The sequence below is a fragment of the Micropterus salmoides genome, unplaced genomic scaffold (genome assembly GCF_014851395.1).
Source record: "Micropterus salmoides isolate LMB-PRFRI ecotype aquatic unplaced genomic scaffold, ASM1485139v1 Ms_hic_scaffold_8, whole genome shotgun sequence".
NCBI classification, from domain to species: domain Eukaryota; kingdom Metazoa; phylum Chordata; class Actinopteri; order Centrarchiformes; family Centrarchidae; genus Micropterus; species Micropterus salmoides.
In genome coordinates, this window is record NW_024044570.1 from 22,701,232 (window position 1) to 22,724,526 (window position 23,295).

General features: G+C 42.8%; 1 protein-coding gene across 2 annotated transcripts in view; it reads right to left on the reverse strand.

Moving 5' to 3' along the window:
• Positions 1 to 609: 609 nt before the first annotated feature.
• Positions 610 to 23,295, reverse strand: part of LOC119893551 (zinc finger protein 469) — a 202,108-nt gene continuing 179,422 nt past the window's right edge. For both annotated transcript variants that reach the window (XM_038705779.1, XM_038705780.1), the window contains one exon: positions 610 to 13,847. In XM_038705779.1, coding sequence (XP_038561707.1) covers positions 1,728 to 13,658 — 11,931 coding nt within the window. In that variant the 5' untranslated portion in view covers positions 13,659 to 13,847 and the 3' untranslated portion in view covers positions 610 to 1,727. The remainder of the gene's footprint in view (positions 13,848 to 23,295) is intronic.

Genomic DNA, 23,295 nt, shown 5'->3' on the forward strand with positions numbered 1-23,295 from the left:
GCTTCAGTCATTGACAAATTAAATAACCTCTTTTCTTCCGTCTTCTTCTCATCCGTCGCCTTTCATCCTCCTTCCCAATCTATTACCCTGCCATCTTTTTCTTAGGTTTCATTGTAATTCCGTGGATGGTTTGAAAACATTCCTCCTCACTGTGCGTTTCTACACTTATGCCACTGTGTACTATGGCTTTTTATTCCTATGTGATGATGAAAAATGTTCATGTAGGAATAGAAGCCATTTTACACGTGGTGAGAGAGCAACATGACAGAAGCATGACAGAAGTGAGAGCTCCTCACCGCCTGCTCGACAGCGCTCATGGAGTCTAACATATGGTTGGATAAATGTAACTGTCTTCTGTTGAATCTTTCCCTGTAGTAAATATACACTTATGCTCATCTTTCAGATGATGAGTGAGCTCACTGAAGTGCTGATCTGAAGACAAAAAAAATGAAGTCAGACTTTGTTCTATGTGCACCTGTTTTTGCCTCCAGGCACAAGCAGCTTCCACTGCTTCCAGTGTTTGATGCATGTGGTGACAGCTGCAGTCCGCAGGGATGGAAGTTGGAACATTTGCAAAACATGTCATGAACAAAGGAAGAAAAGAGCAAGGAGAGACCAATACAGATCTTTAATAACCAACTATAAAAGAGGCACTTAGTGAACCACTTTACAACTTGCAAGAGGCACTGCATTTCCCTTTCTTCTCACTCTGATTCTTTTGCACATTATTAAAATAAAACTTTGACATGAAGCATTACACCGAAAATCAATCTATCTACAATATAAGATACATACAGTATAAACAAGATAAAGCACCTTTGTTGTCCTAGTAAATACTATTCATAATTAAACAGTTGGAGTTACAGACACAATTGATTGAGTTTGTGATTTGTGTGCAGTATTATCAGTGCATGGGAAGAACTCCAAATACAGGTCTTGGGACTGTGATGTCCTTGTATGCACCTGAGTTTATACAATGGAAGTTTTCCCAATGTTCTATCAGCCTACATTTGAAGTACTTGGATGGTTTACACAGTATCTTTAATAAACTACAGAGAACCAGTAAAACAGTTGGGTGAATGGATTGTAACTGCTACAGATCTCATGTTCCCTTCTGAGGACATTGGCATTCACATTACAATACAACACATCGTAGCACCACGTAATGTTTATACAAAAGGCTAATATGATGAATGTCAATGCAGTACAGTAAAGTTAAAAAATAATACAAAATGAATATGTTAGAAGCATTTACGAAAGGTGCACAGACAATAGTCCAGGTCAGTTATGATGTCATTTGGTCCTTTTGCAGAAAGACTTAAACTGATAAGATCTTGTTATGAATGCAAAATGAACATGCATTTCTTAGAAGAAAAAAAATATTTTACTATATTTTCAAGTATTCTTTTTTTTCTTTCCTTTGGGTATATGAAATATAATCTCTGAAACGGATAATATCCAACAAAGGAAAAGCAAAAAAAAAAAGCTCAATGATATTTCCAACTAGCATATTCATTTTTGACCCAAAAATCATATCTGCCATTCGTCCTCACATTTGTGTAATAAAAAACACATGTACAAAGAAGACATAAAGTGACTATGTAAGTATTTTAAGATAGCATTTCACAGAAAAGAGCTGTGCAATCTTATTCACCATAATGAATTGTCTTAAACATTTTTAACTGTTAAATTTACAGTCTCTTATTCACAGATCCCTCACGCCCCGTTCAGTTAATAGATTCTGACGTGTCCTTCCTTAAAGGAATCTTAAAGCTAGTGAGTTTTTGGCCAAACAGCTGGCTTAGGAGGTGGTTCTGGGACTCTGCTGTCCGGTAGGAATGGCTCTCCATTGACCTAACCCCCATCTTTGGCCTAGATTTATTCAATGAATTGTTCATGGGAACTGAAGACACTTTAGAAATAGGGGGGTGCAAAGGCCGCCCCAGAGGTCCCTTTTTGGCTTTGTAATCCCCGTTAAGAGGAGTCACAATCTCAGCTTTCTTTTGTGTACAGCTATCAAGCAAGCTTCTTTTTGACTGCAAACCCAAGTTTGAAGTCTTGCACTTGGAAACGATTTTGTTGCTTACGGCGTCGTCCCGTACTGAGGACAGCACAGGGTAGTCATTGGGTCCATCTGACTTTCTTTGCAGAGAGGGCATTGCACACTTGCTTGGGCGAAATTTCTTTTTGGCCCTACAGTCAACACCAAAGTTCTCTTGTGTGGCAGGCGAGGAAACCCTTTGCAGGCCGTGAGGGGGTCTCATGTCTTTCCTCTTCTTCTGTGGTCTAACAGTTTCTTTGTCCTCATTTGAGGCTGAAACGTTGAGGGAAACCTTGGAGTGGAGGACTGGTGTGGACTCTGTAGCCTTCGTGCTGCTAGTTGTGGTGCTGTTTTTAGTGGCTGGGGCAACTTTGTCTTTCATCTGACTGCTACCTTCCTGCTCCGCACCGGGAGATAAAGTTGGCTGGTTGCTGTCATTAATGGAAGCTTTTGATGTGTGATGCCACTGCTCATCCTCCCTCTGCTGGTCTATCACATCAGCAGCTAACTCATGCTTTGCTAACTCAGGTGTCTTTGAAATTGTTAGATCTTCTCCTAAGCTGACAAAAGAGTCCTCACTATGAGGAAGTGAATGTGTTTTTTCTTCAGTCTCAGCTGTGTCACTCGCTGCAAAGCCTTTCTTAGCTTTCAAAATCTCCTCCCCCAAACTACTACTCTCTTTAGACGCTGGCCATGAGGTTGTCTTAGCTCTAATGCAGACTGACTCATTCTCCTCTTTCACGTCACATGGTTCAGTAACTGATGTTCCATTGTGCTCTTTGTCAGGAATAGGTGTGGTTGATGGGTCCATTTCCTCTTTCTTGGGTGAAGCAGACTCTGAAGAGCCCATATGAATACATTTCTCCAGCTCTACAAGTAGTTCAGAGTAGTCCTCAGCAATGTCCTCAGTCTTCACATTTGTATTGTTTGTGTCACTCTGGTATTCATTTGCAGTGGTCTGTGTGGAGTCTTCTGCCGTGGACACGGAGTGTTTTGACTGAGTTTCAGAGTTTTGATTTAAGTGCAGGGAGCTTACACTGGCGATGCCGCTGTCTGAGCTATTTTCTTGCAGACTGTCGGAGAGAATTCTCCTCTTCTTACTTGCAGACAAATCACATTCATCTTCTTTGGACACGGATGCTTTGACAGGTCTGAGAACGCCCCGGAATTTGAAAATTTTGTTCCCCCCTGACAGGTGCTTTTCCATGTGACGATCAAACTGTTCCTTCTTAGAGAAGGTATAGTTACAGGTGCTGCAGATGAAGGATTTTTTAATCACATGCATGACATCAGCACAGAGCTCACAGGTGTAGAGGGTGGTGTGTTTTGAATCCAGCTCCTCCACCTCCTCATGCACTCTCTTCAGGTGGCCTTTAAGTTCTTGGGCCTCCTGATAAGAGACAGGGCATTTGTGACACAGGAAAATCTTTTCCAAATTGTGAACCACTAAATGTCTCTGGAGTTTGAACGGTTTGGGGAATTGTTTCCCGCAGTGGTGGCAGTCTCTTGAGGGGTCTTTGCAGTTGGGATGCATCTCTACACTTTTAGTTGTCTCTGTTTTGTGGAGGACCTCAAGTGGGGTTAATGTGCTCTGCTTCGCACCTGCTCCACTGCTGCTTTTAGTTTTGTGAACTTTTGGCTCAGCCCCCTCAGAGGTTTTCCCCTCTCCCATGCTATCTGCGGCAACAACTTTTTCCTGTTCTTTAGTGGCTTTGCTGGACTCTCTATTGGATTTGCTGGGCCGGTGCTGCATGATTGACGTGATAAAGTTCTTCACAGCTGTTTCTTGCATGAAGCAGCCTGGAATGCCTAACATGGAGCCTTGAGTCTGACCTCTCCGGGCAAACTGAGTGGCATGCTCTCGTAAATGTTCATTGTACATCCAGACATCTGATATCTCCTTCAAGCACATTCCACAGGTCCAGATACCTGTCTTATTCTTGGCATGTTTCTCCCTCAGATGGTCTCTCAGTTGCTCCCTGGAGCTGAACTTACGTTGGACACACATGTAGCAGGTTGGAGGTGGAGAGGGGTTGTGGGAGAGTTTGTGAAAGTTCAGCTCGCCTAGGGTGAGGAACCAAGTGAAACACACTTTGCACTTGTACTGCTTATCTTTGACCTTTATTCCACCATCTTGCCGTTTCCTGCCTCGCCGTTCCATTACTTTCTTAGACTTTTCATCATCTCTGTTCTCCACTTTCACAGCTACAATAGGAGGAGCCACTGATATATCTTTATAAGAGTCAAAGAACTGAATCTCAGGAAGCTGAAAAGTGGTGTTGATGTTTTGGATGTCAATGCTGTGGAAGGTTTGGACACTCTCTGTGACACTTGGCTCTACGGTGTACGGGGCAGACGGCAGGGGCAGGGGGCTGGGTGCAGTTGGCACTTCTGCTTTACAGGTGCTGGGGTCAGAGGTCACCGTTGAGCCTGCATCAAAGCCACTGAAGTCACTGGAGCCACTCCATTCAATTGAAGATTTATCAATGGTGCTCTCGAGGGGATTCAAGAAGCTGTTGCCAAGTTCTTTAATATTCTCATGATCACTCATGTGATCATCCTCCTGCTGATCAGTTTGTTTAACATCTGACAATGGCTTGGCATCAGTATTTAATGTGCTGTTATAGCACATATTCAACATGATGGCATCATCAACAGATATTGTCTCATATTCGCTGGGGTTAGTTTGATTGTCAGTGAATGTCTGCTCTGCTTGGCTTTCTATGTACTGATCTTCGTTCTGCCTGGAGGTTTCTGAATTAGGGTAGTCCTGAGTCACATGTGAATCAGGTGACAGCTTCTGCCTTTTGTTTCTTTTGCTGTACACCCTCGGGCACTTTTTCCTTTTTGCCTCCTCATCTCTGGGGAACAGCTGTGAGAATGTGGTGTCGTCGTCAAGTAAGGACTTCAGATCGGGACTCATGCCGGGAGGACTGAGAGGGGAAGAATTCAAACAGGAGAGAAGATGTACCTCGTTTGAAGGGTTGCTGTTTTTCTCACATTTTATCTCGACTGCCACTTTTCCAAGAATCTCCTTGGCAAGGCTCTCTTCTGCTCCTTTCTGTTCACACATCTCTTCCACAGTGGACAGAATCTTTCTGGACTCATCAGACTCTCTGGTTATACCATTGTCTACAGATATAGCACTTTCCACATTGTTATCTGTACATACTTCCCCATTTGCCATCTCTGTCGTGCTTATACATTTAATTTCTTCCGTATCAGTGATTTGATTTAGCTCCACAGTTTCATTAAGTACATTTGTCTCTTTTATTGGGGATCGGGGTGTATTGTCAAAGCCAGAGTGTGAAGTAACAGGTTGAGGGAATTTCTCTGTTCCAGTAACAGTTCTCTCATTGATTTTCACCTGGTCCACTGGAGATTTGCGGCACTCTTGTAGTCCACTGCTTTTGAATTCAGGACTTATAGCTTGAAGTATGTCTGTTTTTAATATATTCAGAAGCTCATCAGAGAAAGGGTTGGGCTTCATGTTTACCTCACTGTTTTTGTTCTTTCTTGCTTTGTTCTTCTTTATTTTTGGTGGCAGCAGAAGGTTTTGATGGCCTGTATCATCCACTGCCACAGCACTTTCAGTTGCCATTTCCTCTAGGACTAGCTCAGTATCTGCTGCTTTAGCTACGAGTGTGCTACTTGTCTCAGGCAGCCCATCTATTTTTGTTGGGTAACAGGTCTGTGAATCATCTTTATGTTCTTTCTCTGTAGTTTGTGATGCTTCATAAATAAGCATAGTCCCCTGATGGCTTGATGTTGTGCTCTGCGGGCCAATGTGTTTTTCAGTTCTGACCAAATGTTTCATGGCCTTATGTCTCTTTAACCCTGGCACAGTCCTGAAACACATGAAACAGATTTCACAGAGGACCCTCCCCTGTTGAGCATTGTTGTTCTGTGTCTTTTTTTGTGTTATTTCTTTGTGTAGTTGGTGCGTTGTTGGACACTGGCTAGTCTCTATTTTTGCTTGCTTCTCTGATGGGTCTGGTAGAACAGGCATTTGTTCATTTTCACAGATGATGAGTGGCTTAGGAGTGGGCGGACCATCTGAAATGTCTTTTCTGATAAGTGTACTGTCCTCAGTAGAAGCCTCGTGAGGATCTAAATTCTCTGATTCAATTCTTCTCAGCAGGTCAGCATGAATATGCAAATGCTCAACAGGTCCAACTAGATCATTGCAAACCTTTGAGTCCGTCTTTAGATTACTGGACGAGGAATCTTTGCTTTGGATTTCAGGTGGGAGACCCAATGAAAAACATGTGAATTTCATACTCTGCTGGAGGACCAGTGGCTCATCTAATAAATTCAGTTTAGCTACAGAGTTCAGTGATACCTCTGTGTCTGTTTTGTTAAAAATCAGTGTAGGGTTAACGTTCAGGTCACATGGTCCACAGTCATCTCTGGGGCTCTGCTTGATATCTGGAATCTCTTCAGGTTTACTGGCTGGTGAAATTGGTATATAGTCATATTGATTCAGTTGAGGAGGTTCATCTGAAATGCTGTTGTAATTCAGAGGGCTGAGCTTGAAATCGTACATTGGATCTCTCTTTTCAAGGCCATCAGATTCTTCTGGTGGTTCCGCCGAGCTGGTCACCGGATGTGGACAAGGAGTGGTGGTTTCAGAGCTGGGGATTTTACACTCCATGATTCCCAAGTCGAGGGGGGGTGGGCTTATCAAAGAATACGCCATCTTGGCTGCTGTGTTCAGTTGTTCATCGCCGTTTAAAGCCTCTTTGACATCGCTGTCTTCTTCTTTGTTTATGGGGGACTTCATATTTTGAATTGAGCCTTGGTTAACAGACATTGAATTACATTTGCTTTGTGACTGACGTGTGTCCTCTTCTATGTCCCATTTCTGCATGGATGTTTGATGAGAGGTTGATAAAAGCGGACTGGTTGGTGGGGCAGTGTGTAAAAAAAGATTTTCTTCCACCTCTTGACTGCATGGTGAGTTTTGGTGACTTGCCATGAAATCAATAGGAAGTTGTTCTTTGATGTCCTGAACATTTAACATCTCTTCTTGTTTCTGAATGGTCTCAAAGGCAAGACCTGTTTCAGGTTTTAATGAGTCATTCAGTGGAGTAACTTTGTAGGAATCACCGTCAATAATGCTGTCCACCTGTGAAAGAATCATCTGATTACTTTGTCCCTCTACGGACTGGGTGTCTTGAGAGGGTGAGAAGTGACTTATGCTCTCTGTATTGGTTTCCACCAGTATTGGACTTCCGGGTTTGTCTGTGGTGACTATCTCCACTGACATATCAGTTGTTGGACTTGCACTGTAAGTCTTAGCGTGGCTGCAGCTTTTAGAGGAAGACAGTCCAATCAAATGATCCTCTTCTGTTGTGTCAACGGTTGTTTTCTTGATTACACTGTCTGAGCACTGCACTGTCAATTCCCCAGCATGTGATGAACCAATGTCTTCAGGATTACTACGGTTATCAGAGGATTGTTCTTCGAGTGCTGTTTTAATCGCATCCTGAAATTTCTCGCCAATGTCTAGACTGGCGGCAGGTAGAGCTGGTGACAAAGGACAGCTAACAGATTGACCAGTGATTCCCTTCATTGCCTCTGCTTCCTCACTGCCATCTGTGGTCGAATGTTCTGGATTGTCACTGCTGCTTTTAAATAACTGATTTACATTGTCTGCTGCATTACTGTTCCCGCCGGACTCCTCATGTGGGTCATGTGTCACACCACTCAAGCAGTGAGCAGACTCAATCAAATTGCTTTTCTCAGTGATATGCTCTTCTGATGTGACTTCAGCCTTGCTGGCATTGTTTTCTGTGGGCTCACTTGGTTGCGATAAAATTGGCTGGTTTCCATCGACTGTTGGGTCAGTGCTGTTAGAGAGGGATGACTGTGACTCATTCAGAATGAATTCAATATCATCCTTCCGCGCATTGATATTTGGAGGTGATAATATATTCTCCTTCTCAGTAATTGCTTCCTTTTCACTGTGATCTTCTCTCTCAACTGCATCAGTTGCCTGACATTCAATTTCTCGATGTTGTTGACTTGCGAGAGAGGTGACATTCGGCTTCTTGTGTTCTGATATAATGGGTTCCTTTTTGAATATAGAATCTGAAATCACCTCCAGGCTTTTCATGAGGTTTTCTGTATATCTCTTCTGTTCTAAAATATATTCCTTTGTTTCTACAGCAGTCTCTTTTTCAGCATTTCTCTCCTCTGATTTCTGGTCGTGGTGGAGCTGTGGGTGTTCAATTTGTGAAGCTGTGGTGATCCGATTTGGTGCATCATCTTCTTTTTCAGTGAAATGTTCAAGTGCCCCAGGTTCACTGTGAATTGGAGTGTGGGGACTGTGGTGGCCACCCATTAGCTCAAACTGGAATGGACTGGCCCATGGTTCAGTGAAAGGCTCTGAGGGCAAAGTGGTCACTGGTACACCTATGGTTTGGACAGGACACCTCATATCCAGACCAGTGCCTACACTCTGTGACTCATCACCCAAACGTAAAGGTGAAAATTTACTCATTTGCAGCTGCTTGGGGACATCCTGAGCTAGTAAGGGTGGGCTTTCCATCTTAGTTGTCTGCAGCTGGTTTTCAAGCTCGTTCACTATTCTTTTTATCTCTAGCTCATCCTCTGATGCACAGCTGTTGAGATTTGTACTGTAGTCCATTATTTTTTCTGGCAGAGACAAAGGAACGTGATTAAAATCTGGTTTCTTTTCATTTAATTTCCCAGAATTGCCTTTGTACTGAGATAGCTCATCTGGTAGCACCGGGCTAACTATAAGGTTCCAGTCTCTTTGTTCCAGAAAGGGAGAGAATGATGACACAAACTCTTCCTTTTTATCAGCTGTGTTCTCATGGAAACCCTCCTTCTGAATTGGCATATCCGAGTAAAGGCCACCATCAAATCCTGTCAGGTCCCCAAACATTGACGAGGTGTCAAATGAAAGTGGGGATTTCATGAGCCCCTGTTCCTGATCCAAGGGGTAGGGCATGAGGTGGAGCGTATCTTTTTGTATCAATGGGCCTTTGCTTTCTGTTGGAGATAGGCATACCTCATCCATCAAAGAGGTGCAAATAGATGCAGGCTTGTGTGTGTCTAGGTCATTAACTAAAGTGATAGGCTCTTTCACTATGCAGACACTGTCACCCGGTTTTTCAAATGTGGTGCAGTCTGATAGCTCTGGCTGTGGGGCTTGGGGCCCCTCTCTTCTTTGTCCCTTTGTGTTTCTGTCAATACCAAAATCTGTTTCTTTGTTGATGATGGGAGAGTGTGTATCAAATGGTAGTGGCTTGTTATCTGTACTGCTACACTTTGGTTCTTCTTTGGGGCACAGGTTGTCTGTTCTCTGTAGGGTCTTTCTGTCTGAACTGACTGTTGTTTCTTTTCTGTGAGACAGCAGTTTCTCTCTTGATTTTGTATGAGAGCTCTTGCTTTTTTCAAAGTTGTTGATTGTGTCTTTTGTTTTTTGTGAGGATGACACTGGATCAGCAGCTTCTGAATTTGAATGATATTTCTTTGAATCCACTGTGCTGTCTTTGTTATCAGAAAGAATGGCTTTGTCATTATTATACTTCTTGACAGATTTTGTGAATGTCAGTGCTATTGTGCTGGACTCTTTACATAATTTCTGCGGGGAGGACCTTTCATAGGTTTTCTGCTCTGGAGACGCTTTCTTTTTGATATCTGTCTTTTTCTCACAGTCAGAGTCAGTGCTTTTGGGGCTGTTGATACTATCGCTTGAAACACTCACAGATGTGCTGAGTTCACTGCTTGTGGATGACCTGCTACCCCTCCTCCTGAGTCTCTGTTGAGAACCATGCTTCTCAGGCGAGAGAGAAACCTCCTCGCTTTTTTTCACCTCAAAACACTCCTTCGACTCTTGTCTCCATGCTGCCTGGTCCCTCTCACTCCTTGCTCGCCATTTGCACTCTTTAGTATATGTGTACTTACATCGACTGCTTTGATTCAGCCGGCCTTGGCTTGCTATCTTTACAGGCTCACATTCATCATCTGAGTCCGAGACATAGTCATATTCTCCAAATGCAGGATTCTGTACAGTGGGAGTCAGTCTCTCCATCACTAAGGAAAACTGGAGGTTTTTTGTACCTTTAACATGGAGCTTATGGAGCTTATTTTTCTGTTGAACTATTTTGTGAATAAGTTCTTTGCTCCAGGTGCCCCCTCCAGTGCTTTTCCTTTTGCTCTCTTTCACTGCAGTTCTTGAGGTTGGAGATGTGGAGGCCTGTGAGGGTGTTGACCCTCGAAGTGCAGAGCTGTCCTGAAAGTTTTTAACACCACAGCGCTCAGAAAACTTGCTGGATAACAGAAACCTTTGTGTACTTTTGTTTTCGTGCTCGCTCTTGCACAGTTTTCTTGTGTCGTTCACTTTGCTGTCTTGTTCCCTCGTCTTCTCCCTTGAGGCATTTCTTGAATTTTTCTGAGAGACTTCTTTTTTTATGTTAATTTTCTCATCTTGTTCCAAATTCAGAGATATTTTCTCAAGTTTGCTTTCTGTGTACTGTTTATTTGTCTCAGGGCTCTCAACATCAGAGTCGTAAAAATACTTTCCCTGTGTGAAAGACCTGTCATCATCAGCTGCTTGTTTATTTTTGCTCTCAAAGACCAGTGATTCTTTAGTTTTCAGACATTGTTTATTTGATGTTGCTTTGACAGTGGTGAGATCATCATCAGCAAATGCATCAATAAAGCTACTGTCTATCTCTGCATTGTCTGATTGATATCCCAGTCCATTCAAGGCTTCCGTGATTAGGCTGTCTAATTTGGCATCCTCCATTTCCAGCTCAGGGAGAGGGACAGGGAGGTTCCCAGGACCAGAGAACAAGCTGAGTTTCATTGAATCATCCTTATTGTCTCCTTTTGTTTCACTGTCAGATATCAGTTCTCCGTTTTTATTGAGGCCCAACAGAGATAGGTGAAGGTCAGATGGGCACCTTGGCATTGAAACATTTGACACAGATGGTACTGGCTTTGCTGGTTCTGCATGAAACTTTCTGCTGTCCTCCATCTTCGATATGTCTTTGAGGTCATTTTGTGCAAACGAATGCTGAGCACAGTATTGCTTATGGCCTAGAAATGAAGCTAGGTTGTTGAAATTCTGATCACACTGCTTGCATGTCAGAAGCACGTCTAACTGGTCAAGATTTGCTGCAGCTAATGAGGTTGCTAACAGCTGATGTGCAGAGTACGGTGGAGGAGGCTGGTGATGTTCCACCCCAAAACTGTCCATGTAACCTTTGTTTCCATCCATAGTAGGCTTTGGATGTGTGCCGTTTTGCAGGTAACTCATCATGTCATCTTTGGCTCTGTCTGGTGCATAAGGAAGGTTTCGTGGAGCATCAGAATGAAACTGGTGAGGGTGAGAACTCAGGTGATCTGAAGATAACTGTGTTTTGACTTGAGGCTGGTGATAAAAAGGGGGAGGGGGTGCTGACTTTGACATTTGACTGTCCTCTGAACTGATGTTAACAGGACTAGTGGATGTTGGGGAGAGGGAAGAGCAGGTACTACTAGATGCAGGGTTATGAACAGGTGAGGGCAAAGGAGATTCATAAGGTGACACCATCATAAGTCCCATAGGTGGGACCTGTAAAGGAGGATAGCTATAGTTTCTTGATGCTGCTGGAAGAGGCTGGTTGAGTCCAAAATATACTGCCTTATTTTTGGATTCACATACTTGTGTGTGGCTCATCTCTACTTTAAAAGTTGAGACTGTATTACTGCAATGTTTCTCCTGTCTTTGGTTTGAAAACCCATCACTAGTTCTGCTGTTCTGAAATGAGCTGGGGTTTTTCAGGGAGCTATGTTTATGTGATTTGCTATCATCCTGCCAGTCAGATGGGGAAACCATGTAAGCCAATTTTTGATTGCTTATTTGCCTAGATAACTCAATTCTGTTTTGGTTTGGCATGGCAGAGGTCGGCCTGATCTGCTGCCAGGGCATTCTGCTGTTTTTTGATGAATTTGGCCTTTGGTCAAGTGCTGGCTGGTTCTGAAACTGAAACTTGTCATTCACATCAGTGTACTGAATCGTGTTTTGATCAGCTAGTGAATATGTCTTATTAGTCCCCTCCCATGAGTGTGGTAACCTATTTAGAACCTTATTACTGAGGTTTTTATCAAAGGGCATTGAGTCTGTGTGAATGTTACTGACTGGAGGGTTGTTAAATGTTTTGCTGGGAAAGTGCATTTGGGAGCCTGGAACCTGTGAAATATTTCTTGCATGGTGCACACTCCCTTGAATGAGTGTTCTTTGGTTGGCAGCTGTGTCTTTGGGGTGACAGTTCCTCTTACTCCCTGAGGTGATGGCTGCATCCCTACTGTCTGCCTGTCTAATAGTGTCTGTGCTCTCAGGCAAGGCAGTCTTCCCCTGCTCTGACTGCTGTGAGCTGGAGCCAGAGCTGTCACTGCTGGTTGAGTCCTCACTCAGATTCCTAGGACACTGGGTGGAGGATGTTACCCCTTGAATAAACTGTGACTGTGGGGGTTGAGGATAAGCGCTTCTATCCTCCAGCTGCTGTTCATTACTGAACTGAGAGCTGTTCTGAGCAATGTTTTGCCCTTCTACAGGCGTGTAAGAAAAAGAGCTGTGGGTTACATGAACAGAACCCAGGGAGGAGTCTGTAAAATCTTGGGATTGAGGGTTCTGTTCACAGGGAAAAGAGTCAGAGGTTGATTCTTCCAGAAAATTATATCCATATTGAAATGAACCAGGCACAAAGGCACTTGACTTATTTACTTCTGTAAGCGCTGTGGATTTTTGTGATGAAACCCCATAGTTAGCACCATTAAAAGTCCTTTCAGGAGACTGCCATGCATTAGAGCCACTCAGCTGAAAGTCAGCTAGGATCAGCTGGCTACCATGCTGTGTGCTGTTGTTCTCCATTGAGGCAGGCTGCTGCTGCTGCTGCTGCTGCTGTGACAGGGGTGGATGTTGGTGTGATGACATTCCACTTGAGGAACCCAGTGCCTGTGAGGTATAGCTTGGGGAGGTAAGGTTAGAGGAGGCCTCCTGGAAGCAGTGGCTATAGTTGAGCTCTTCTTGCTGTAGTTCGGCCTCTCTCTCTGGTATACTGGGAACGTGAAATCTGTAGCTGCCCGAGACTGGGCCACGATTTATTTCCAACTTCTTGGGTGGCGAAACCTTCTGCTGTGGGTAGGCAATACCAATGTTGGGGTTGGAGCGTGGATTTGTAATGCTAAGTCTGTACAGCTGCTGCGGGTTGCCACGCTCTGTCTTCCCTGACCGCTTCCCCTTCTCTCGGCTGCGGCCCTTTCCAGTTGGGGACTGGGGGCAGCCTTTGCCACTCGACCAAGTCCTGTCAGTGGCAAATTTTGATCGGTTCTGCAGTGACCTGAAGTCAATCTTCCCTGCCTGCTGTGGCCGTATGACAGCCTCACGCTGCTGAGGACAGTCCCTTTCTTTCTCTAGTTTTTCAACTTCGGCCTCTCTGCTGCTGGCTCTGGCCTCAGTGCCTGTGCTTGAAAAGTGCTCTGAAGATTCCTTTGTGATTTTTTCACTCTGCTGTTCCAGCGCAGTCCCCTCATCCTGCAGTTTGGACTCAGCGTCCAGCTCTTTGACAGAATGCATTCGCTGAGTCTCTCCTGCCATGGTGCACAATGCGTGCTGTGAAGGCCTGGTCCTCAGGAGTGTTATCTAGGAGATAGCAGCATCGTCTTCAGGATAGTATGAATCAGTAAACGTCCAGTGGCAGGAACTGCAGGGTCAGGGCTGCTCACTGCAGGCTCATTTCTTCACTTTCATTGTAAACCACTGATCTGGCACCAGAGCAAGGCAGACCTGGAAGAGAAAGAGAATAGAGATGATCTGATACTTTTACTGTATTATTTAAAAAACATATATGTAATTATGTGCTTTTTCAAATAAAATCTGGCATTACTATTTAAACATGCAAACAAAGCATTAAACACAAATAAGCAAAAAAAACTAAACATCTTTAGTCCAAGTATGGAATGAAACAAATATCAATAAAAATGTAGGTTCAGACATTAAGACAATTTCAATATTGCTAGTTTTTGCCAGCAGAGAGCACTGTTGCAGCATTTCACAGTGGCGCTGTCATGGCACAAAAAAACAGAGAATCAACAGGGAATTTCAAAATACTGCCAAACTTATACTCCAAGCCTTGGAGATACTACTAACACTTAAATTCTTTATTCCTGACAACAATAAAAATCTATTTCAAACAAGTAAAAACAGTTTCATCTGAGTGTTGGATTCACGCTCTACAAGTGAATTGATGGCTGTAGAAGTTTCACAGTCACAATCCTCCACATAAACAATCACACAAATAAAATAATTATGTCTTGAAATGATGAAGCTCACTACAGCACTGAGGATGAGAAAAATACAGTACATGGATCCAAAAAGCACTGCCAGGAAATGAATCACAGACTCCTTAAGAGCAGGGACACAATGCCACAGTGTTCTAATGCTACAGAGGGCTGCAGGTTTAGATCATGGAGGAATATCAGGGATTAGTCAGTCAGCCATTAGACAGTGAGAAATGTGGGCACACTGACGTTTGTTGCCTTTCCTCAGGCATCCCAGACATAGCTTCTCAGGTCCCAGTTTACTTTGGCCCTCCACTGCTTCTGCCTCTTTTGAGGTCAGACCAGAAGAAACTTGGAGTCAGCACTAAAATTTAATTTCTACACCTGCTAACCAAACTTCCATCCCACCTTCTTGTCTGCTTCACCTGGCTATTACCAAAGGCAATGTTGGGGGTGGACTAGAGGTTGTGGAGACCACTATTTGGCCAGAGGATTTGGGGTCAAGCCTCTCTTTTGTCTACAATCCACCCTGCTGAAGTGACCCTGAGCAAGACACATTCCAAAAGTTTTAGGGGTGAAAAGTTTTAGGATTTTCTTAGGAGCGTCTTTACCTGGGAGGAGCGAGTACATTCCAGTATCGTCAAACACTCGTACAGCAGGAGTATGCATTGCTTCTCTCCACCGTACATGTTTAGACCAGTTAAGGGCAAGCAGACGGAATTTAAACATGCAATGGATTGATCATTCTAAATTAAATTATTGTAGAAAAGAAATTATAAATAATTTAAATGGTCTGATATCAAGTTGAAGAAGCAGATGTGTTTGAGTATATATCCCTTCTGCAAAGAATCAAAGATGTAGTAAGTCCACCACAACTCCATCCTCATCAATCTCTCAGGTTTTGTTGTTCGGCCTCGTTAGGGTCATTTCAAGATCAGCATCAGATGCTTCCATCCGTTTACTGAATGTCTCTTTATTAGTCCAGGGGCTTACCCTTTATCAGCCAGGGAGGAAAGTAGCTGCAGAAAAGTATCTTTGTTTGCAAAAAGAATGATTGGTCAAATGATCACTTCACCACCGTGTGAGGTGAGACCCCAAAACCAAACAATGCATGAAATGTTTTTACAAAGCATCCATTTTTAGGTGGGTGAAGTGAATATGAATTCTAGTATTTGCAGTAACTGACAAAGTTCTCTGTAAAACATACAGCAATATTCATTGAGTGCAGTCAACTATATAGTGAATACCCCATGGAGAAAAAAAATGCACTTCTTTTCTACAACACACTGAGATTCCTTTTTAAAAGATCTTATCTGATCATTTAAGCATTGAGGTTGTGAGAGGGTTTCACACGACATTACTTCTGATTATCAGGAAGATGATGACAGACTGCAATGCAACAATACAACCCTGGTAAAATAACCAAACCACAATCATGATGACACAGTCCTGTTCACAATTAAAGGCACAGCATTTCTTAAGGACATGTCTTGTTGCCTTATTAATGGTATAAGTATAAGTCTAAAACTGCAAGGTGTGCTGACTGCTTTAGAGTGTAAATCGGAGCTTTCAGAGCCAAAGGAGTGGAGTGAAGAGGTTTTGGGTGTTCCTGTTGCAGACATGTCCTCCCTGAGGATACATTTATTCAGTGTATAAAGTCAATGCCATGGGTAGAGAGAAGAGGACAAGGATGCAGAAATCAGATAAGATGGCTTAGCCTATAGCATTGCATCTTGAGCACTATGTTTAAGTCCACAGACCTGCCAATGTGTCCAGATACCACCTGACGAATGGAATAGTGAGATATGACCCTCTACTTTTACCAAGGGGGATTACTCTCTGCCATGTGTTTCCTTACATCATCCTCAAGTAAACCTCTCAGAGGTATTTAGCAGGTTGGGAGGGAGGCTTGAGGCTGAGACCTGGCTGAGTTTAGGTCTGGTTGTGAAAAATCACATCCTCTCTACAGCTCCAAAGAATCTGAAAGCCGGAGTGTCTGCAGCTACCTCTGCCACCGGTTGGGGAAACTGGTGTGAATGGCCCCGCCAGCATCTCGACCAGGAAGCGCTTGATCCAGCTCCGCAGAGTCAACAGTCACAATCATACATCATAGCCCCAATTGTATTTGCCCAGACTGGCTGTTGAAATTTGGGGCTGACGATGAATGCCTCAAGCAACAAAAGGTGCAGTATGAGGATCACAGGGGCCTTACAGAAGTAGCACCAAAGTCTAAGCTGTCAGTTTACAAAGAGTAAGGGTTCATTTATATCAGAACAAATACATTGTCCACTTCCCCTTTAGCCCTGAGCAGCTCTTCCCTTGCACAAGTCTCCTCCACACAAGGCAGAATTATTTCACAAACATTTTTTATGCATTTCCATCTGCCAATTTGGTGGCGTCTTTGGTACGGCTTATTCAATTTTATCTTCAAAAAGTATAAATTGCTCTTGGACTGAGTATAAAGACAGTGTGGTGGTGACAGAATTGCAAGCTGGGCACAAGTTGATATCAAATCCTGTGTGACTGGTCTAAAATTTGTTCCATAAAAGTGTGTTTTGGTGGGGTTTTACAAGTCAATTAAGACTCTGTGTGTGTGTGTGTGTGTGTGTGTGTGTGTGTGTGTGTGTGTGTGTGTTCTTTAGGCCTTCTGTCAAATCACTAAGTTTCTCAAGCAGTGGCGCCCCATATGGCTTCACCACAACACCACCCTGATGCTCAAGACTGCTGAGTGTTGAAGAACTGGTGTGTTTGTGGCATAGGTGCACGTGTCTTTGTGTGTGTGCAAGTACATAACTAGCACAAAACCAGAGAACCTAGAGTTTTTTTATTACTACAAGGGCAAATACTGGTTTCTCTCTGAATTGAGGGAGTAGGTAAAAGGTGATTGAATGAAAACTCCATTTCCTGAAAGTATTTTTCCTGTCATTTGGGTGCAGGATATATGTAGTGTTGGCTTGAGTGAAAATATGCACGTAGCACTGTGAAAACCTCTGTCAACTCACATCAGTGCCTTAAGCACGTACTTGCTTTAGCAATTTCTATTTTCCAAGAGGACAAAGCTCCCAATAAGCTCCATATCTTTCAAAGTCAGTTAACTCACTGTAAAAGACTACAGGCTCAGCATCTCTTTCTTCTGAGTTATTCAACATTTATGTTGATGTGTGTTCTGTAACAGGAGAGCGCCCAAAGGTAGCGAAAATAAATTGTAAAAGCAGACCATAGCTACTAAGATAGGCAATCTTAACAGAGAAGCAATTTCACATTTGCGTAAGATACCACACAAAGCAGAACAGCAGACAATGACTCTCCAGAGAGACAAAGCATTATTAGAGCCGAGACAAGGGCAGCAGCAGGCCGAGCAATCCACTTCTACAAACAATAGCTCCCTTTATTATAATGTAAATCAATAACTGGCATTAGCAGGATTTCCCAACTTGTTCAGCTTTTCCAGATGCTCACTCGCTAAAAGATCCCCACACAGTAGTCTCAAAGACCACTGAGAGTGAGAAGACAGATGAGGATGAGGGGCGACGAAATCAGAGATGATAGAGAGGAGAGGAGAGGTGGAAGAATAATTTTGACAAGAGTAGTAGGGAAAGCCATTAAAGAGTGGGAAAATCATACAAGGGGATGAGTGTCAGGAAGTGACTGGAGGGATATGCAGTATGCCGCGTAGCCCAGAAGGCTGTTCAATCAGAGGGATGCAGAGGGTTGGATCAGGTGGCTGAATAAAAGCTGTCTGACTGCTCTCCTCACACCTCTCTCAGCATGACTGGTCCAGCAAAGGGAATGCACAGTGAGAGTGGTTGGCCCAGGCCCATGCTTGGGCGCGCCGCCAAAACCTCGGTCAGCGCTCCTGCCTACTCTTCTGTATTTTTGGAAACATCCATTATGCAAGCAATTTGCCTTTAAGATCTATCTCGGCGCGTATGTCCATTCAAAGGCCGACTAGGAGGAGAGATATGTCAGCAATGTGAGGACAGCCCAGCATGCTTTCACAACTACACAACCGCACAGTTACTTATACAGCAGCTCTGGATGTAGAAGTGTGAACAGTAGTGGTCTGTCAGTAGTTTACAAACTTAATTTCTCAATTTATGATTTATAGAAAATTAATGAGTCATCTGTTTTCCTCCATACTGATGACGTTTTGTCAGGAGCCTTCGGAATATTTGAAAGATGCCGGAGAAACCAACATTTGAACACTTCAAATGAAACAGTGAGCACAGTACTGACGGAGGCTTGTTATACTCGTGCCTCCCTACCTCCACCACCCCTAACCCCACCCTTAACCCAATGTGGTTAGCTGCGCAGTGGGGAAGATGGAAGGAGTGTGTGTGTGTGGTGTGTGTGTGTGTGTGTGTGTGTGTGTGTGTGTGTGTGTGCATCTGAGGGTCTCAGTATGTGTGTGTCTAAGGGGGTTTTGGTGTGTAATTCCAGAGGCTCCCCTTACCCCCTCCCAAGTTTTTCCTCTTCCTCAGACGAGTTTTTTCTTCTATTTATTTTTTTTCTAACCACTGGATTCTGGACTCAGTCTGTTTCCATATTGCTAACCACAACATTCCACAAACATGATGGAATCTTTGTTTTAGAGGGTTTAAAGGTTATTTTTCCTCCTTTTGACACAATTTGACTTATTTCTGCATGCCAATGGAATATTATTTGAGCGACTGTGCAAAAAAACAGGTAAAGTCTGTGATTGACTTTAAAACATGACTGAGTAGAACAGGATATTAGTGAAAGGGCAAGCTAGAATTTCCTGCCTCTCACTTATACACTAATTATGATAACCCTAAGGACAAAATCCTTCTTTCCTGCATTCCTTTTTTCAGCGTATCAATATTTGTGTCTCCCTTTTTCTGCCTGGGCCAAAGTATTTGGTTGACTCTCAAAATCAGCAAAGTTTTATTAAATGTAAAAGACACTTTGAGATGGAATGGGACAAGGATTAATTTAATTTACGACATCCCTCTGTCACCTCAAACTTAATTATCATAGTTATGTCTGCTGCAACACTCTTGCTTTTTAACTGGTGAATATTAAACAAAGAGACAGTTTATATTATTACACACTAAGCTGATCACCACTTAAAAAGATAACCTAATGGCTAACAAATATGTAGATACAGGACACTCAATCAATATTTTCTTTACCAAACCACAAACTTTAATTGACATCTTGAACTCTCAGTAATTAAACACTGGTTAAACAGTAACCAGCTAGAGTGACATTTTAAGGTGGTCACTGGTTGAAAAATGTTGAATCTGGATGTGGTGGATGGACCCCCCACACACATAAACAAGAGGTGAAGGATAAAATACGGTTTCTGCCACACATTACAAGGAAACCATAAATCTTCAGCTGTTTAATTGTGCTTCAAAAAGCTAGTGAGAACCAAACCAGCAGAAAAACAACAAGCACAAAAGTGAAAAACATTCTCACCATTCAGATATTGCCATTCAGTTGTGCCAGATAAAAAGAAAACATATTGTTTACAGTAATTAAAGGGTGACTGGAAAAAGTTAATTTCATCTGCAGATGTGACAAATGCTATTGTAACATTTTCCTCTACCTCTCTTTCTTAATTCTATCAGTTCTATATGGACATAACCACACATGAGTGCAACCCCACAGCTCATTCACACACACATAATAGCATGCAGTGGATGTATATACAGTAGTATAAAGTTTGTATTTATATAATATAAATATATTTTTGTAGTTCCACAGTTTTCATTCAGGAGTTTCTATGATCATAACTTAACAGGCTCCCACTGACCAATGCTAATTTGGCAAGCTATTACAGAGGAAGCCTTTGATTTATGTAGGAACTGACTGTTTTGCTCCATTAACATTCACATATCCTATAGCACAACGAATCCAAAGGCAGTGAGAGTTCAGGCCCACTACCTCATAGGGGAAAGTCAAGAGAGGAGGCTGGGCCTGCAGAAGCAGAGTTACAATCTGAGTGTCAGTGGCCTCAGGGGACTCAGCCTTAATGACCCATCACCCTCCCTCCCATGAATCAACAGAGAAACTCACCTCAGACAAGCATCCACGTGCTGTAGATAACTGTGTCCCCATGTCACTAAACACAAATGTTTTGACAGAAGCTTCTTTATCCTCAATCGTAATGCATAAATGGCAAAACATGTTTTCAGCAATACACATGCTCCTATTTGTACAGCATAACTAAGCGTGCAGTGAATATGAATGAAAGCATAAAACAAAAAGAAAAACTAGAAAAGCAATTTTATTGAAATTAGTCTTAGTAAAAGAGTTTTAAAAGAGGACACTGAGGTAGCTTGTCTGATTCCCAGTGGAAGGTTATCCCACAGTTGTGAAGCCCTTTTGGCAAATGCCCTACTACCCTCTGTCTCACGCCTTGCCCTGGGGACCGAGAGTAACAGCTGGTATGCAGCTAGGGTAAGTACGAGTAAGTGATGACAAGGTTGATGTAGTAAGAAGGGGCACAGCCGCTCAGTGATTTAAAAACAAGCAATAGAATTTAGATTTATATTCTCGTAGAAAAGAACCAAATGCAAATCTAACAGCATCTGGACTTTGACCTTTCATGTGTTCTTGTGAAATAGTATAAGTACAGTGCAGACCACATAAAGTTTAATCTTGTTAAAATAAACATGGCTTGATTTATTTTCCCATGTACACAGTTGACAGCTTCAACTCAGTGCTTTAAGGCTGATAAGGCTCCACACAACCACCTTGTGCAATTTGATCGAAACCCCAACCCCTCATACCTGCAGGTCACACTCATAACCTTTCACCTTCAGGTAAGACCTTTGCTCGTAAGACTTAGAGGGAGTGTTTCTTTGCGTATATCTCCAGACAAGAGGACCGACAGTCATGTTCCAACAAGAGACTGTGAAAGGGGTTTTCCTTAAACTTTGGGAAAGTGGGCTACACAAAGGCACCAAATATCAATGCCAAATGAAACAAGCAAATTCTCATGAAATACAGTTTCCCTGTGACAATACAGAGCCAGCACATATACAAAAGTACTATTTGTATATTCACCTTTCCTCTAAGTTCATGTTTGCAATTAGAAGAGAAGGAGAGCGTTTCAGGTTTTACACGAATGCACTGAGCGTGTGTGAGTACATTTGCACACTCCGCTGGGTATAATTGCATATATGTGTATCTGTGAGAGTGTTGTTGTGCAGTATTCAAGCGTGCAAGTGCTTTCATGTATAATTTCAGTATATAGTGTGTGAGTGACATGCAGTTTGGTAATGGATTTTCATAGAGTAGTAGGTAAATGTTAGATGTTGCAGCCAAATTTAATGCTGTCTTGCTGGGGTCACGGGCAAGCACATAGGCATTCAAATCAAAGAGAGAGCAGACAGGAAGTGATTAATTTCCTATACACATGGCACCATATGTGATGTAAGACTAGGGCCTGAAAACCATCATCAGTAAACTTCTACCTTCTTAAGTTCCTCTGCTTCAAACCACAGTGCCAGATGCATCATCATGCCTCTTTACTTCTTTCCTTTATTCTTTCTTTCTTTCTTTCTTTCTCCAACCCACACGCACATGAAAGCAAATCTCTTCAGTTTGTCATTAGGTCAAGGGAGCTGAGGGGCAGGTCAGGGTTGGTGCTGGGAGGAAACAAAAACATTTGTAGAAGATTTAGGATGAACGTTCTTGGAGCAAGAGCATGATTGACAGTAATAGCTTAATGCTAGAAGCAACACAGCTAACTCAAAGAATAAGATCATGAGCTGAGGTTTGTCACAGGTTATTTAGAGTTAAGTGTTTTGGGGCAAACCTGAGTTTCATTATCCGGCACTATTCCAGAACATATGGTAAGGGAAGGATGGAAAGGGTGGCAAAAAAAAACACACACTGAGTAATATTTTTCTCTCCTTTTTTTTCTTCAGTCCAATTTGCACAAATGCCAAAATCAGTAGTCCCCTGGCCAATGGTAAAGAGGGAATTCCAGGCACAGTGTGCGTGAGTCAGTACCAGCAATTTCCAAATTCAGCCTGCCTGCCTCCCTTTAAATAGTCCAAGGAAATGTCCAAATGACCTAATTACGACTCAGGCTTTCCTAAGTAGCCTGTGTCAATGCATGACATGGTATTCGAAAATATACATAGGCAAACAGCAGGACTTTGGTGGCAGTGTAGGGTTTTCATCTGTTTGGTTTTATTAGGCTTTTGGTGGGACAGTGAGCTGAATTCTGTCTGTGTCTGTGTTCCTCTCTGTTGTGTCTCAGTTCTCAAAGCTTTCCTTGGCCTGGGCAGACCTTCAAAGGCTCACTGGAGCTAAATGGTTTGCCAGAGACATACATTTGACCAGATCGTTTCATCATACTTTAATCTATGTCACAATAATATAAACCGCAAAACTCTGTTTCAGTAATACATTCTACATTAGTAAAGTACAGTCAAACTAAGTTCCCACTCTGGTATTGATGGACACTCACACATAAAAGCCGCCCTGACCGAACAAACGCCATTAAATAATTGTTTCTATTTTGGGGCCCCTGACACTTTTCATCCACTTCAGCAGCTTAGTTGCACCCAAAGTAGTGCTTGGAAACAATAACAATGAATCCTGTTCAAACAACAGCCTCATTCAGACCAAGTCTTCCAGCTGAGCTGTCATTTAGTGACATTTTAGCAGGATTCTAACTTTATCCTTTTACTGTGTTTGTTTATTTAGCACTGCGGGAGACCAGGTGGTATGCATCCTGCTCAAAACCACTTTATGGTAATGGTTTGGAAATAGCCAACACAATTAAAGCAAAATGAAGGTGAACGTGATGGACTAGTTGGAGTGCCTCAAATTCCTGCCCTGTGTTTAAACTAAGTGTTTTGTCAACGGGCCACCTTTGTGAGTGAGGTGCTTTTTATTTGCAGCTGCAAAAACTATCTATAAATACCGAGCGGGGGGAATGACCTTGGGCACTTACAGGATGTGAAATCAGA